At 46.5% G+C, this 17,971-nt stretch overlaps 1 protein-coding gene across 4 annotated transcripts in view; it reads right to left on the bottom strand.

Annotated features, from left to right (window-relative positions):
- Window positions 1-17,971, bottom strand: part of PLCH1 (phospholipase C eta 1) — a 146,096-nt gene that overhangs the window by 57,379 nt on the left and 70,746 nt on the right. For all 4 annotated transcript variants that reach the window (XM_035133658.2, XM_035133663.2, XM_060274459.1 and 1 more), the window contains 3 exons: window positions 15,956-16,199; window positions 12,495-12,624; window positions 5,655-5,825 (listed from right to left, as the gene is read on the bottom strand). In XM_035133658.2, coding sequence (XP_034989549.2) covers window positions 5,655-5,825; window positions 12,495-12,624; window positions 15,956-16,199 — 545 coding nt within the window. The remainder of the gene's footprint in view (window positions 1-5,654; window positions 5,826-12,494; window positions 12,625-15,955; window positions 16,200-17,971) is intronic.

The following is a 17,971-nucleotide window of genomic DNA, read 5'->3' as shown; positions in this document are numbered from 1 at the left end:
ATATGATTTCTGACATGATTGATGAAAATCGCATAGCCAGGGGCGGATAACTTTAAAGCATTAAGATCGGAATGTGGAAAATATGAGAACAACAAGAAGGCAGCAAGAACGAAGATATTGGAGATATACTTCAGAGGTCCAGACTATGGGAAACCTGGAAAAATTAATAATTAATTTGGATTGCAGTTTTGTTTTTAAAAATTTTAGTTTATTGTTTTAATTGGATTATGATTATGATTTGATAGATATGTTAATTGGCTGTTTTTATTAGAAAATCAATTAAAATGTTTTTTAAAAAATAAATAAATAAGCGGTATGTGATCAACTCGGGAGAGTGCAATTCCTATCCAGGGCAGGCAATTGACCAACTTATCAGACACAGGAACTACACAACACATAGTGCCTGTCTTGTCAGAATTCAAAATCAGCTTGATCTATGATAAGAGCTGCTAATCTTCAGATCTGCCCCTTCATGTCCTGCCTCGTAATCCTTGATGAGTGGAGAACAGCTAGTTTTTCAGAAGTGGGGAAAATGCTTTCTGAAATGTGCTACTTGGTATGCAACAGCAGTGTACTGAGGTCAAGGGTGAACTAATGGATCAGGACTGCATAATTTACTTTGATTGGGCACAGTGGTTCTAAATTCAAGTACCTAGCAACACTGAAACATGGTTCAGGTTCATAATATAAAATAATACAATGGTTCGGCACATCATTTAATATATATGCATACTGCAATTAGGTAAAAGGTAAAGGGGCCCCTGACCATCAGGTCCAGTCGTGTCCGACTCTGGGGTTGCGGCACTCATCTCGCTCTATAGGCCGAGGGAGCCAGCGTTTGTCCGCAGACAGCTTCCGGGTCATGTGGCCAGCATGACAAAGCTGCTTCTGGCGAACCAGAGCAGCGCACGGAAACACCGTTTACCTTCCCGCCGGAGCGGTCCCTATTTATCTACTTGCACTTTGATGTGCTTTCGAACTGCTAGGTGGGCAGGAGCTGGGACCGAGCAATGGGAGCTCACCCCATTGCAGGGATTCGAACCGCCGACCTTCTGATCAGCAAGCCCTAGACTCTGTGGTTTAACCCACAGCGCTACCTGGGTCCCCCTATACTGCAATTAAGAGGGTGCTAATTTAATAAATCAAAAATCTTACAAGGCCTCAGCAAAATTTAATCAAAATGAAGCATATTTAAATTCTACTTATTTCCGTGGAAAGAGGAGTATAACACTTCCCATGGAAATCAATGGGGCTCAACACAGCACTGCAGTGTAGCTGGATCAGAACCCAATGTTTTCGATATCTAGTCATTTCTACAGATTCAATTGTCCCAGTGTAGTAAAGCTGTACTTATCACTTCCAGTTCAGCTCATGAGATTAGTATTGATGTCAAAGCCTATTGGTTTCCAGAGCATTACATATATACAGTACAGACATAGTTAAATAATAAGCTCAGCATTTCACAGGTGCTGAAGCTAATCTGAATTATCTTTGGTTTAATCCACATGGTGATCAGAATGTGAGACCTGCAGGAGTAAAATTATCCCCCAGAAAAAGCAGTATTTGGTCCAAGATGTAAGGAACTAGGGACTTCTAAGTGTTTCTTAATCTGTGCAGAGGGAAAAGGTATGAAGTACAGCAAGTTTAAACAGGGAAGACTAGAAGGAAGACAATCTAAATCTGGGAATCCAACCAACCACCACATTCATTCATTCATTCATTCAGTGCATAAACTGCCTTTTAACAGTAGCTAGGCAGCACACAAGACAGAACAAATCCATCAGAGTTATAATAAAAGGCAATTAGAATGCAGCAGAAACACAACTATAAAACCAAAGCAAATCACTTTAAAGCAAAGAGTGGAAAAACAAAACACTGCGCAGACACAAAAAGTAAGGCAAAAGACAAAGTAGCGAAAAGAAATTCTCAGAGTTAAAGCAATGCAAAGTATAATGAAAGGGGATGGGGGGGTTGTAGCAACGAGTGTTTTTTGTCTAGTGCTGAAGAGACATTAAATTTGGTGCTGGGAGGGCAATCCACATCCATGGAGACACACTGCCGGGTCAGAGAAAGAATTTCTCTCTTGTAGTTACCCAGCTAGTTAGTTAGTTAGATTTGACTAAGTACCATATAAACATCCTTGGGTCCTAAAAACCAATGGTCATCCAACAAAAATAGGACCAGACAAATGCCCTGGGCATTTCTGCATTCATCACAGGATTCAAAATGTGGCAATTTAAAGTTAGCTTGTTTCAAACAAACCAGAGTTAACTTTAACCACATTTTGTTTGTTTAAACAAAAGGACAAACTGTGGTTAAACAAAAATGGAAGGGAAAGCTTTCCATTATACTGTATAACATTTACAAAGGCAGCCCTGTAAAGGTTTAATGTTTTATTATCATAGCTGCCAAGTCTCCTGTATTCCCCGGGAAACCCTCATTTTTCCAGCTGTTCCCAGCTGAAAAAAACGGAATTTTTTATTTTTTCACGGTTTATTCTGGCGCAGCGGCCATTTTGGAACTGGGCGGAGCATGCTCCAAAGCAACTTTTGATGCTGCTCTGCCCAGTTCCAAAATGGCTGCAGTGCGACTTCTGGCGCGGCGGCCATTTTGGAACTGGGCAAAGCAGCATCAAAAGTCACTTCTGAGCATGCTCCGCCCAGTTCCAAAATGGCGGCAGCGCTACTTCCGGTCTGCTACTTCCGGTCCGATCCCTTATTTCTCTGACAGGAACTTGGCAGGTATGTTTATTATGTTTTTATATACCGTATGCCCAGAGTGGCTGGGACAACCCAGTCAGATGGGTGGGGTACAACATTATTATTATTATTATTATTATTATTATTATTATTATTATTATTATTCCAGCTTTTCCTGCCAGTATCACTGTCCTTGGCTTTGCTGGTTGAAGCTGATAGGTTTTCTAGGCCAAATCATCAAGAAGGCACCAGGTTGGGGGAGGCTGGCTTAAGATTTTTTTCTTCTTTAGGAAGTATTTTATGTATTCTTGTACACAGTGCTGTGATCATCAAATAGTGTGTTCTAGAAATATTATACTGTGATAAGTACGGGTGATAAGAGAGTCCGTCTGTATTCTGTAGTAATGGTTAGTGTTGGATGGAGACCTTAGAGACCAGGGTTCAAATCCCCACTCAGCCATTAAGCTCATTGGGTAACCTTGGACCAGCCACTAACTCTCTCCTACCTCACAGGGTTTCTGTGAGGAGAAAAGGGCGAAAAAGAGGAGCCACCTTGAACTCCTTGAAGGAAAAGTGCGATAATGATTTTTATCATGAACCAACCCAACTCCTAGGGTGGTGAAAGTTCCACAGGATACTTGCAAACAAAATATACTGTACATATTACTTGTTTTTAATCAGAGAGGGAATCAGGGAAGGATGTTGGACTAGATGGGCATTGGGCCTGATCCAGCAGGGCTCGTCCTCACTTATTAATGCTGCTTCACGGCAGCAAACCTGGATAACTCAGCTGATTAGAGCATGATGCTGATAATTATAGTGCGAAGGTTGCAGGTTCAATCCCCGTATGGGACAGCTACATATTCCTGCATTGCAGGGCGTTGGACTAGATGATCCTCAAGGTCCCTTCCAACTATGATCCTATGAAATATGCAACAACTATATACTGCAAAATAAAGAGACTGTTTGGTCAGTTTGCATTTCTTAGTACAGAAAGTATTGATCTGATGTGTAGAGATTGTTCCACTTCCGATTAATTCAAGAGTGTTCTGGAAAGTTTTCTTTCTATGTGAAGGAAACAGGCAGAGAGTTCTTGTTTGGGTTATTCTTCCTGGGAAGCTGGTTCTGTTATCTTTCTGTCAAGGTCGTGCTGACTATAATAGTAGGGCCAGAAGGAGTTTCTCACTTTCTCCTTCTGTCTCTTTGTATTGGTGTTCTGTTCTGCATGCTATAGTGTTAAAGTTTAGACTTCTTATAAGCACTGTAAGTTTTATTGTAAGTGCTGCAACTGGATTTTTATGGACTGTGCCCACCCTGAACGTATTGGATTTGTGACCATTATGCTCATTTGCCTTCAGTAGCAGTAAAGCTCTGCTGAAATGAAATATTAACTGCCTCTGGTCTATTCTTTTGAAACTCTGCAACGTGTTTTAAGTTCTTTCCTCCTCCGGAGATGGAGCAACATGTTTTCCCTGCCCTCAAGCCCAAAGGCTGCGGTGGCCGGGCCTGCGTGGTTGGCCCCAGGGCTTGGGCAAAAAATAAATGCATAAAATGGAGTCTGTGCACCCTTGTACTGGACTAACTTCAACTGGTCAACAAGCAGCAGCCTTCAAGCCCCAGCGACTTCTCATTACCCTCGCCTCTGTGTTTCTCACACATCTTCTCTTACTCATTGGCAGCAGGTCAAGGCTGAGTGAGCTGGCCATCGCACCGGAACCCCTCCTTGTCTCCAGAAGGGAGGTCATAATGCTGACAAGGCACGCGGTCCTTTGAAAGGATGGCAGGTGTTTCTCAAAGCCACTGATCCAAGGTGAAGTAATGGACACAGTACAACTGCCTTGCATGAGTTCACTCCAAAAGCACCTACGGAATTGTGATGGGGAGAGGGCAGAGAGGCTGGGCGCCTGACAGCTGACAAATGTACTGCTAATGAACAACAGATGACAAGCAGAAGCTGGGAGCAGCAGTGAAACAAAAAACCAATTATTTACAACAGGTGTGGGCAGCGTCTATCGCCTGTGGCCCACAGGCATATTGATGAAGTCCACAGTCTGCCTTATTGGATCCCTCAAAAGTCCTGGCCTTTTAAAAGTACCATATTTTTCCATGTATAAGACGACCTTTTTCTGATTTTTTTTGTGTGTGTGATAAATTGAGGGTTGTCTTGTACACGGGTTAATATGCTAAGTAAGCAAGAGCTGGTGCCACGGCGGTAGCAGGGAAATGTCGGAGAGGGGGCTGCTTACCCTCTCTTCCTGGCTTAGGTGAGTGCCAGTATGCGGTGTATTGCGGCACCAGTTCCGTCAGCCAGAGCGCGGGATCGTCGAAAAGCTTCTCAACAGCTCAGCAAACTTACAAAAGAAGCTCAACAACTATTGAGGGTTCCCAAAAATAGGGGTCGTCTTATACATGGGGTTGTGTTATACACGGAAAAATACGGTATACCTCCCTCCGTGCTATAGAAACATGTTTGGTGCAAAAGTATTTTTCCAACACAGGGGACTCCTTCACTCTGCCATACATAAACTAAATTTGCTGACAGGTAGGAATTGCAAATCCTTACCTGGCAGGTCATGTTTTTACCTGCTAGAGACATTTAATTGCTCGAGATCCAGAAAGGGGCACTTACGCCCATTTATTTAACAAATGTATAGGGCACAAGATTCCCAAGGCACCATATAACAAAAGCATGACAATAAAGACCATATAGAATCAATAAACGATTTATGAATTGTCAATATCAATATTTGTATTTAAGGGATACAAACACAAGGGAGAATAATTGGTAAATATTTTCGAGACAATTGAATGCAAAATTATTTCTTTCCTGTACGGCTGACTTCACTTTCTTCATCTCAAAAGCCTTCAAGGCTGGACATTGAGACAGAAGCCAAAGACATTTTGATGCATGTGAACGGAAAGACGGAATCTACATTTATTTCTTGGTTTTCCTACCTTTTGTTCCACTTTCAGAAACTGAGCAAATTCCTCGACAGTGAGGTGGTCTTTCTTGTCACTATAGCTCAAAAGCAGTAAGTAGAGGTCGCGCCTTAATGACATCATCTTGTAAAACACAGAAAACTCTTCAAAGGTCAAGGTTCCCTGGTTCTCATCGGTGTCGGCCTCCTGAGGAACAAGCATAACCAATTATGTATGCTGGGTAGTATGGCAGACTCTTCACAGTAGGAAAAGATAACTGTGAATACCCATGTGACTCAATTCAGACTTAATTTAGACCTGGGGCCCTCCAGATGTTGCTATACAACTCCCCTCAACCCTGACTGTTGACCACATTGGCTGGAGATGCAACCTGAAGTCCGACAAGATCTGGAGGGGGAAAGGTGCTCCATCCATTGTATAACCATCATTTAGAATTCCAAACCACAGTTTGAGCTTCCAAACACACCAGAGGCAAACCATATTCAGAGCTCCTTATTTGCTTTTGTTTTCCACCCTCTTGGCACTCCATTTCATACCTTTCTTTGTGCTGCAGCAGTGTCTGGAGGCAGAACGATGACCATAAGCGTGGCTTGAAATTAACACGTCAGACAAAACTATAACAAACCTAGGGATCTTATCTGAGGACTCGGCTACATTAGTCAAGAAACAGCGTTTTGAATGCGTTATAAACATGCAACACCAGATGGTGCCAGAGAGCAAAATAAATTTCTAAGCATTTTTCCCATAAAGTTTTTTTCTTTTGCTATAACGATTAAAATTCTGACTTATTGATAGCATTTTTTTTCCTGTGTATAGATCCACCTTGAGCCAATGAATCACTTCACATGCCATGCCAAACCATGGTTTCTTTTTAAACAATGGTTTAATCATGAACATACCTTCCCACACTGTGGCACAAACAATACATACGGTAGCATGTTTGTTATGTTGCAAAACCTTGATCATGGTTTGCTTCTCCTTCTTTTCCAAATAAACTATGAGCAGTAATCCAGAAATAACCTCCTGACTTACAGTTTGTGACTTGTTTCAAGCGAAACGCTATACTAAGGCTTAGTTGTGTCATGCACAGAAGAGGAGAAGGAAGCCATTCATGGTTAAACCATGGTTTGGAATCAGCTATGGTTTGGTGTGAACCAGCCCGATCCATCAACCAATCCCAAATCCAAGCCATTTCTGTGATTGTCATTCAGCAGCATTTCTGTATGCCAACAACACACACCAAGCCAGGAGGGATATTCAATTGCCTCTGCTGCATGTGTCAACCTAAATGCATGCCGTGTTGACATAGCAGCAGCCTGAGTCACCAGAGCTAGGCAGCAGTGGAGGACAAATACGTGAGTCAGGAGCTGGGAGAGATGCCAGAAGTGGGGTCCAGAGCGAGAGCCAGAAGGAAGGCCAAGGTAGCAGAAAATGGGCTGTGACAGACACAGTGACAGACAAGTGAAGGAGATTTTTAAAAAGGATTAAAAGCTGAACTGTAAGGAATCCCGATCAATGGCATCGCAACGGGAGGGCATGGGGGGCGGTACGCTCCAGGTTCCATGTCTGCGGGGGTTACAAGAAGTCATCCCGCGGGGGCTCGCAGCGGCGCGAGCAGCCATTGTGCTGCTGCAGCCGCATGTGGAGGATCCTCCGTTCGCGGCTGCAGCCGCGAGCAGAGGATCCCGGCGCCGGCAGCAAACCGCTAAGTACAGCGCATGTGCAGCATCACATGCATGCACTGTACGTAGTGACGCCACACAGTGCTGTATAGCAGTTTACCGCCAGCACCGCTCCAGCACCATACAGATGGTGCCCAGACCCCTCCATCGCCGCTACAGCCGCAAATGGAGGCTCTTCCGTTTGCGGCTGCAGCCACAAGCAGAGGATCCCGGCACCGTCCGTACGGCGCTGGAGCAGCGCCGGCAGCAAACAGCGCGTGTGCGGTGTCACTACATACGGTGCATGTGTCGTACGTAGTGACACCGCACATGCGCCCCACATAGCGACGCCCGCCCCGGGTGTTACAACGCCTTCCTTCACCCCGATCCCAATCTCCCAGAAAACAGGATAGAGTTGGCTGCATTTGAATATAGTAGTAGTAGCAGCAGCAGCAGCAGCAGTAATTTATACCCCACCCATCTGGCTATGTTTCCCCAGCCACTCTGGGTGGCTCCCAACAGAATATTAAAAACATGATAAAGTTAGCAGTTTCACTCCTCCGATGCTGCATTTGTGATTGGTGTTTGGATTTGTTATCCTGCTTTATCACTACCCAAAGGAGTCTCAAAGCGGCTAACATTCTCCTTTCCCATCCTCCACCACAACAAACACTCTGTGAGGTGAGTGAGGCTAAGACTTCAGAGAAGTGTGACTAGCCCAAGGTCACCCAGTAGCTGCATATGAAGGAGCAAAGACACGAACCCGGTTCCCCAGAGTACGAGTCCACCGCTCTTAACCACTACACCACACTGGCTCTAAATCACATGCCTGTCTGAGAAGAGTGTGGGAAACAGAAGACAGTCTTATCTCTTCCGCTGTACAGTGGTACCTCGACTTACGAACGACTCGACAACCGAATTTTTCGACTTACAAATGGGGGTAATGACCGCACGCTTACAAATGTCTCGACATCCGGAAAAAAACCGCAGTGGCTTTAGATAGGGATTTTTCGACTTACGAATTTTTAGATAGGGTTGCTTCGACTTACGAATTTTACGAGTTTTCAATGCATTCCAATGGCGTTTTTCGAGTTACGAATTTTTCGACTTACGAAGGTGCCTTCGGAACGGATTAAATTCGTAAATTGAGGCACCACGGTATGTACTTTGTAATGTACTTTCACTTTTACTTGTGCCTGTTGTTCTCTTGGAGCTGGAGAGAACGGACACCATTATGCTTATGTCTGTACATAGTGTGTAAATAAATAGTAGATTAAACATTAAAAACTTCCCTAAACAGAGCTGCCTTCAGATGTCTTCTATAAGTCAGATAGTTGTTTATTTCCTTGATATCTGGTGGGAGGGCGTTCCACAGGGCGGGTGCCACAACCAAGAAGGCCCTCTGCCTGGTTCCCTGTAACCTCACTTCTTGCAGTGAGGGAACCACCAGGCCCTTGGCGCTGGACCTCAGTGTCCGGGCTGAACAGTGGGGGTGGAGACGCTCCTTCAGGTATACTGGGCCGAGGCCGTTTAGGGCTTTGAAGGTCAGCACCAACACTTTGAATTGTGCTCAGAAACGTACTGGGAGCCAATGTAGGTCTTTCAAGACCAGTGTTATATGGTCTCGGCGGCCGCTCCCAGTCACCAGTCTAGCTGCCACATTCTGGATTAGTTGTAGTTTCCAGGTCACTTTCAAAGGTAGCCCCACGTAGAGCTTGTTGCAGTAGTCCAAGTGGGAGGTAACTACAAAAGTGACACTGATCAGCATTCAAAATGTCCACTGCTAAATCCCACGCAAAAAAATTCAGCATGGTACAGTGGTTAGAGCATTGGACTATTTGGAGGGAAACTCGGGTTCAAACTCCAAATAAGCCACAAAGCTCACAGGGTGATCTTGGGCCAGTCGCTATCTCTTAAGCCCGGCCACCTTCACAGAGCTGTTGAGCAGAGAAAAGGGGGAAATTGCTGACACGACCTTGAGCTTCTTGAAAGGAAAGGTAGGAGAGAAATGTTACAAATTAAAATAATTTTACAAAGGTAACGTCTTCAAATACATTGATCTCCAGCTCCACTGAGCTGAATGGAACTTACACCCAAGAAAATGTATAGCAGCCTTAAATATGAGGCTTAAATGTGAGGCTTTGAATGAAAATCAGCACAGTGCTGCCTCTGAATTTTACACCAAGTTGCAGGAGGCTGGGGGGTTGGGGGTGAGTGGAATTCCACGGCCTCAGATTGTTTCATTTCTGCTGCCAAAATGCTATTCAACAACATTAAAAGCCTACAACAACAGAGGACTCAGGGGGAGAAATATCCAAACACTAACTCTACTTTTGATTGCTGTTTTTGAGTCTGTCCTGAGGGAAGAAAGGTGGATAACTTACTACATGCTATTATGGCTTTTTTATTTTTATTTAAAAAAAAAAACAACTTTCAGCATCAGCTTAAGAGGATTTGCTTGGGATTTACAAAACATTTCACAGCAGTTCTTCCCAAGTATACTCTTCCTTTTGTGTAGTTAAGTCCCCGGAGTAACGAGCTTTCAATGAAGGAAGTTTTTGGCTTTCCCTGCTAAGTTTCAGGCAGCTGGCTGAAAGCCATTCCAGAAGGGAGAGTGGAAAAGGGTTCCTCATTATTAGCCCCATTCAAACAATACTCATGTGTAGGGCATATTTGTAATGTTGATGGAGTGGGGGCAGGGCAGGCACACTTTTAGTGCTGCTCCCACCACACAGGTGTAACAACCATTGAGGAGGGCACAGCCTTCCGCGGAGGAATTCAAACAGGCAGGCATCTGATCCCATGTACGGGTTCCATGCAACAGAGCACTTGTCCCAAACAGTCAAAGCCCCTAGGCATGAACTGGTGCTTGTGCATTTGAGTTTATTTGAAGATGAACAGCACACAGTTCTTGCAGGAAATAAAGACCCGGCAGCAGCGTCAAAAACCACAGTCCAAATCCACCATCATTACAGATTTCCCCTACACATCAAATTAAAGAGTGAGAAACATTTGGGTGTGGGCAAGGTAGCCGCTGCTGAGCTCCTTTACCTGAGAAAGACACAGGGCAAGCAAGCAAAGAATTTGTTCACCCGCTCCTTGAACCTCCTCAGAGTAAAAGGCAGGTTGTGCTGCTGCCGCCAAGACAGCCATACCCCTGCCAGTCCTGGGACAATCGCCCAGCCATGACCCAGCTCTCTGGAGGAGCCACCCTCCTTGTAGAACTCCAACTTTTAAAACCCACTTCCGTTGCCTATCTCCCCTGCTCCTGAGAAGGAGCAGTCATCTCAATACACAGTGGGAGTTTCAAAACATATTTAATAAATGCTGCTGCATCCCATTAAAGTTAGTATTTGCTTGTCTGTACATCCTTACATTTATGCCCCACCTAAGGAGATACATGGTTCTTCTCCTCCTTGTTGGGAAAAGGTAAAGGACCCCTAGACAGTTAGGTCCAGTCAAAGGCGACTAGGGAGTGCAGCACTCATCTTGCTTCAGGCCGAGGGAGCCGGCGTTTGTCCACAGACAGCTTTCCGGGTCATGTGGCCAGCATGACTAAACCGCTTCTAGTGCAACAGAACACCGTGACGGAAACCAGAGCGCATGGAAACGCTTCCCACCACAGTGGTACATATTTATCTACTTGCACTGGTGTGCTTTTGAACTGCTAGGTTGGCAGGAGCTGGGACAGAGCAACAGGAGCTCACTAAGTCATGGGGATTCAAACTGCTGACCTTCCAATTGGCAAGTCCAAGAGGCTCAGTGGTTTAGACCACAGCGCCACCCGCGTCCCATGCAGTTGTATCCTCAAAACAACCCTGGGAGGTAGCTCAGACTGAGAGATAAAGAGTAACTGGGCCAAGGCGAGATTCTTAGTTAAGGGGGATTAGAATCCAGACCTCCCAAAGTCCAACACTAACTGCTACACCGCAATGGCTCTAATACTAGGGAGCTGCTAAGTTATGGGTGCAGAATGAGAAAGGAAATACGTAGCGCTGCTGTGTTCAAGGAAACTCACAGCACAATAGTGCAGCTAAATACAGAGGACACTCAAAGCAACTGGGTCTAAGAGCGATCAATTACTGGCATCAACACAAAGCAGATTTCAGCATCCAGCCTGCAATTAACTAAATGTTATAATTCCTTGAGAGAGGCCTGCTGCCAGATGTCAGCAGTCCAGCAAGAGTCCAGATGCTGACATGGCCACAATGATTAGCTTGTCCCCATCTTCTCTTCAATTAATGGCATCCCACAGCCTGCCCATTAATCTTCGTCGATGCCCTCGGGATTCTCTCCTTACAAGACAGAAGTACTGTTCGTGGGGGACAGGAGGCGGGCAGGTGTGGAGGATTCCCTGGTTCTGAACGGGGTAACTGTGCCCCTGAAAGACCAGGTGCGCAGCCTGGGAGTCATTTTGGACTCACAGCTGTCCATGGAGGCGCAGGTCAATTCTGTGTCCAGGGCAGCTGTTTATCAGCTCCATCTGGTACGGAGGCTGAGACCCTACCTGCCTGCAGACTGTCTAGCCAGAGTGGTGCATGCTCGTTATCTCCCGCTTGGACTACTGCAATGCACTCTACGTGGGGCTACCTTTGAAGGTGACTCGGAAACTACAACTAATCCAGAATGCATCAGCTAGACTGGTGACTGGGAGTGGACGCCGGGACCACATAACACCAGTCTTGAAAGATCTACATTGGCTCCCAGTATGTTTCCGAGCACAATTCAAAGTGTTGGTGCTGACCTTTAAAGCCCTAAATGGTCCAGTATACCTGAAGGAGCATCTCCACCTCCATCATTCTGCCCGGACACTGAGGTCCAGCACCGAGGGCCTTCTGGCAGTTCCCTTGTTGCGAGAAGCCAAGTTGCAGGGAACTAGGCAGAGGGCCTTCTCGGTGGTGGCGCCTGCCCTGTGGAACGCCCTCCCAACAGATGTCAAAAAGGAAAACAACTACCAGACTTTTAGGAGACATCTGAAGGCAGCCCTGTTCAGGGAGGCTTTTAATGTTTAATAGTTTATTGTGTTTTATTTTTCTGTTGGAAGCCGCCCAGAGTGGCTGGGGAGACCCGGCCAGATGGGCGGGGTATAAATAATAAATTATTATTATTATTATTATTATTATTATTATTATTATTATTATTATTACACGAGACTAACACTTAAGCCCCCGGGAGGGCAAGGAAAGATGCTCACCTGAAACATTTGTCTTACTTTCCTCCGGGGCAGGTTGACGTTCAGTTTATGCATCAACTGGTGAATCTCTTCAATATTCAGCAAGCCATCGCCATTCTTGTCTGCTTCCTGAAAGGTCTGCTTCACCCAAGTGCAGATGAATTAAGGAAAGGGTAAACGGCTTGTACCAAAATGTTCCTGGCTTTGTTTTTGAATTATTGAAGAATGCAAAAGGAAAGAGGTGAGTCATATAAATCAGGCACAGGCTGACAAACTATTTGGGGGTGTGGCAACGAGAAACAGTTCACACATGATATTTTCCCCACAAGGGACAGCGCACACACACTGCAAATGTTTCCACCTCTCCATGCATATATATACAAATACATATAAATACACACACACACACACACACACACACACACACACACTCAGCTTTCAGGGCAGTTGCTCTCACAAGGTCGTGTACATGGCAATATAAATCCACAGTACACTCCTTAAAACAAACAATTAAAATTTAACCAAGATGCAACAATGAAAAAAATGGATTAAAATAATAATGCTTCTAGACTTCATTTTCAATTCACCTGCAACTAGGCCACACCTTCTTCCTGAGGGCAGACATCCCATAGATGTGGGGCTACGACTGAACAGGCCCTAGAGTTTAGCATTGCATACATGAGCCTCTGGCTTGTGTTCCCCCCCCCCCCCGGTCCAGCACTTATATGCATTTTTTTCGACTTATCACAGTTCTTTGTTCTCTTTAAACCAGGAACTGTGGTTAGCCTTATATTGGATTTGCTGAAATGAGCCAAGCCCATAGCTTGAAGTGGGCTGGTTTCAATACATCCTAGTTAACACTCCCTACCATTGGTTCATTCTGATGGGAATGAGTAGAGTAAGCTAGTGCACAATGCCTCCTCTTCCTCCAGTATTCAGAGAGCACTGCCTCTAAACCAGAGAGACTCTGTTTTGCTGTAGCGAACATCCATAAATGTATTTTTTTTAAAGTATTTGAACTAGTGGCTATTCTCACATATTGAGCTAATCAGTTACACAAACCAATTGTGTAGTGTGAGAGCAAACATACTTCCTTTTGCCAGTTCCAAACCTACCCCAAATCAACTCAGCTGGATAGCCCCAAGTCCTAAGCAATGTGTGAATAAGTGGCGTTGGAAAATTCCGTTTAATTCATTCTTGCACTCTTTTACCATGTTCCCCCATATGACATTGTCCTTTTTCCTGAACTCAAAAAGCTGCAAGCTCTTTAGATGTGCCTCGCAGTGATGACAGGAACACAGAATGCTACTGTATATCATTGGTCTATCTAAAAAAGGGGGGGTAAAGGACCCCTGGACAGTTAAGTCCTGTCAAAGGCAACTATGAGGTTGCAGCACTCATCTCGCTTTCAGGCCAAGAGAGCTGGCGTTTGTCCACAGACAGCTTTCCAGGTCATGTGGCCAGCATAACTAATCCGCTTCTGGCACAACAGGACACCGTGACGGAAACCAGAGCACGCGGAAATGCTGTTTACCTCCCCGCCGGAGCAGCACCTATTTATCTACTTGCACTTTGTGCTTTCAAACTGCTATGTTGGTGAGCAATGGGAGCTCACCCCGTCATGGGGATTTGAACCACTGACCTTCTGATCGGCAAGCCCAAGATGCGCAGTGGTTTTGACCACAGCAAGACCCACATCCCTATCTAGTTCAGTCTATCTAGTACTGTATCTATCTAGTTCAGTGTTGTCTCCACTAACGGGGCATCTTCTCTCCAGGGTCTCAGATGGGGATCTCCTCCAGCCCTGCCTGCAGATGTTGAGAATTGAACCTGAGACCTTCTGCATGAAAACCAGAGGCTCTACCACCAAGCTGCAGCCCTTCCCCATTTCCAGATACTTCCCTTGACTGCTGTATGTCTACTTGGCAGTGAGCCCCGCTAACTTCAACGGAGCTTCCTCCGTCATAGGTATGTGGAAGATTGCCGTTTCAGTTGTTCTTTTGTCTACATTCTCCAGCTCTGCAATAGTCTCTTGGCCAACCAGCCAATTTCATGGAACCTTTCCCCTATTGCTCACTTTCTCCCTATGCCTTCCCCCCCAACTGATGCATCCCCCCCCCTTTCGAATCCACATTCCCTGGTGGCTTCTGTTCTCTTCCCACTCCAGCTGGAGCTGTTACAGGGGTCATTTCTCCCTGCCGCCTCCCCAGCTGCCAAGACCGATAATGCAAACAAGGCTTGAAGTCGCATTTCAGCACAACCAAACACACGGCAGCAGCGTGCAGGGCCTCCAAAAGTCAGGGATAAATATAGAAAGTTCGGAAAGAGTTTATGGAGCTTGTAATTTGCCACAAAAGGCTGGCAAGCGCTCCTCTGTCTTCCGACAGTTGGAGCTGAAATTTGGAGATGGGAATTATTAGGTCTAAGAAAGCGTCCCCCGACTTTCACAGTTTGCTCGGGCAACCTGGGTTGAACGAAATGGGAGCCACCATCCCGTATCTTTGCTGGAGAATAATTTGTTTCATTTCCAGCTAGTTTAATACTCTGGAGAAAGTAAATCTTCAAGTGGAGTTTCCCACCACCAACCACCCCTCCCCGAATTTACTCCAGTTTTGCAGTGTCTTCCGCCCTTGTTTTGTCTTTAGCATACAGTGACATGAAAGACTGATTGAGTGATTGATTATAGGGAAACGCCTCCCACCTAGTTTTATTTTTATTTTTCACCTTCCATTTTCCCTCTCTGCTTTGTCTCTGAGCAAAACTGAACCATCTGCAGTCCAGCTAACATAGTCCTGGCTTGAACTTTAACGTTTCTTTCTTTCTAAAAGTGGCCACAGTCCAGGGATGCTTGCATGCAGGAAAAGCTAAAATGCAATATTGTACTAGTATAGTAACAAATTTTGCCTACCTGCAAAGGTATTTAATTCTGCCACCAAATGCAGATGCCTCACACTACCTATTGAGGGTGCAACTAAAATCCCAGGGCATTGCTGCCAAAGAGGACCTTGAGAAGGACTCAGCAGCTCACCAGGTTTATTATTATTATTATTTAATCAGAATTAACAGAGACAAAGTTGTACAACCACAGTGTATGTACAACTCTACCTCTGTTAATCCTGATTACCTTCCAGAAAAGGGGAAAGTGGGGAATATCACCCCACAGGGTGGTATCTAAGATATTAATCAAAAATAGCAAGAAAAAAAGCAAATCTTGGCAATCTAAACTAAAGCCTTTTACAAAATATGACCAGAGATTAAATCTAGGGCACACCTTGTACCTCAAAGCATGTCATGATGCTAGAGATGGAGAGACTGTGGCTCTCCAGGTGTTCCTGGATGACAACTCCCATCATTCTTGAACATCAGCCAAGCTAGTTGTGGCCAATGGAAGCTGCCATCCAATCATGTTTGGAGGCCCACAGGTTCTCCACCAACCAGAATCCCCAGATAGAGAGCCAGAATCTAGCTTCCCCAAAGGATATTGATCGTGTGTTCTCTGTCGCTTGGCAAGAGAGTCCTCATCGCTGATCCCAGCCATCAGGTACTTCAAGCCGGTGATCCAGGTGCGAGCTTCCTCTGGGTTGGAGGTGATCAGATCCAGTGACTCCATATGGTTGCCGTGGTAAATGGTGAAGCAGCAGCTCGGGTCAAAGTTGCCTTCAGCATGGCGATGGAATATTTCCGACTGCCGTCCTTCAGTCACTTTGTAGATGGAATCAATTATGACTGTAAAAGCAAAATAAAACAGGGGGAAACCCGAAAAGTGAAAGGGCTCAGATGCTTCAAGTTTCCATATTGCTCCTTGCAATTTCGCCTTCTACCTTAATGAGCTAGGCCAAAAATGATTAAAGAGGAGGTTTTGGGTGGCTTTATAGAAGGCTCCTTGATAGATATTGTGCAAGGCTGCATCCCTCTGAAGATGTAAGTCACTCTTCCCCAAGCTGATGCCCTCCAGATCCCTCAGTACTGGCAATGTCAGTTGAGGCTGATGAGAGATGGAGTCCAAAATGTCTGGGGGGTATCAGGGGTGCTCTTGTTAAGTGATGGGGAGGCACAAAACAGGAACTCGGAAGGAAGGAAGGAAGGAAGGAAGGAAGGAAGGAAGGGAGGGAGGGAGGGAGGGAGGGAGGGAGGGAGGGAGGGAGGGAGGGAGGGAGGGAGGGAGGGAGGGAGGGGTTGTGTATTGCTTAAGCTACTACAGGTAAAGATACTGGATACATTTTACACTGTAAACCAGTGTACATACCAAGCTCCTAATTCCTTAACCATAAGAACCTAAGAAAAGCCTGCTGAATCAGGCTAAATAATGGCCCATCTAGTTCACAATAGCCCCTCCACAAATGCACTGGCGGATGAAGGTGGGGGCGGGGGGATTAGTCTGCCCCAGGTGCCATCCAGGGGGTGACATCATGGCCGGCCCCGTGCCCCCAGGGCGCTTGCCGCACATCCCTGGGACGTTTGCCACACCCCTGGGATGCGTGCCAGCCATGCCCCCCCAATGTATGCCGCATCCGGTGCCAGAGCAGGTAGCTCCGCCACTGCATAAATGTGTCCGATCCTCTTTTAAGGCCAACTAAAGTTGGTAGCTATCACTGCCCCTGTTAGAGTGAGTTCCATATTTGAACGATGTTCTTCATGAAGTACTTTCTCTTGTCTGTCCTGAATCCCCCAATATTCTGCTTCATTGGATGTCCACCACTTCTAGCATTGTAAGAGAGGTAGGCATGGGTGTACCCAGCATGGGGGCAGGGGGGTGCTGCTGCCCCCCTAGAAGACCAAACAATGGGCCCGACTTGGGAAGCAAATACCCTGCGCAGGCGCCCCGCTTGTTGACACGGGAGGGGAGGGGGGAGGAAACGCTGCTGGTGCCGTGGCTCCTCGGCGGCGGCTCCTCCTCTCAGCCCGCCCTGCCTACATTTGCACCAATTCCCGCCCACTAAAGCCTTCGCGCCTCCCAATGGAAAGCCCTGCCGGGCGGCAACCTATCCTGCCTAAGAGCTCTCCTGGGCTGGCAAGTGAAGGAGACGCGGCTCCCTGCATTGGTTGCAGCCGCTGCTGCGCTCTGCCTCCCAGTAGACTGCACTGCGATCGTCGGTGCCGCGGGCTGGGAATCGCCCCCTTCCCCCCTCCGCACCCCCCCTACCCCCCCCCCCCTGAGTTAGGAGTTGCTACTGAGACTCCTCCTGGGCCGGGAGAGGAAGTGCACCGACAGGAGCCAGTTCAGCCTCGGCGGACAGAAGCCCGCAAAGGAGGAGTGGGGGGCGGTGCCCGAAGGCGGTGGTCATGGCTGCTGCAAGGAAGCTGTGGGGGGGCGTTTGCGCCGGATTGCCGGCGGCAGGAGTAGCCCAGCGGCAGTGACCCTTCCTCGCCCACCCCCAGGCAGCTCCTTTCCTATTGCCGGGGGTGGGGGGGCGGCACAGCTCTCTGCTCCCCCTGCGTGCATTGCCCTCTCTGGGCATTGGCTGCTGTTTCCTTCTTTGCAATGCGCCCCCCCCAGC

Source organism: Zootoca vivipara, chromosome 5, assembly GCF_963506605.1.
Source record: "Zootoca vivipara chromosome 5, rZooViv1.1, whole genome shotgun sequence".
In the NCBI taxonomy this organism is placed as follows: Eukaryota; Metazoa; Chordata; class Lepidosauria; order Squamata; family Lacertidae; genus Zootoca; species Zootoca vivipara.
The sequence above is the reverse complement of the archived record's forward strand: the minus strand, read 5'-3'. Positions and strand labels throughout refer to the sequence as shown.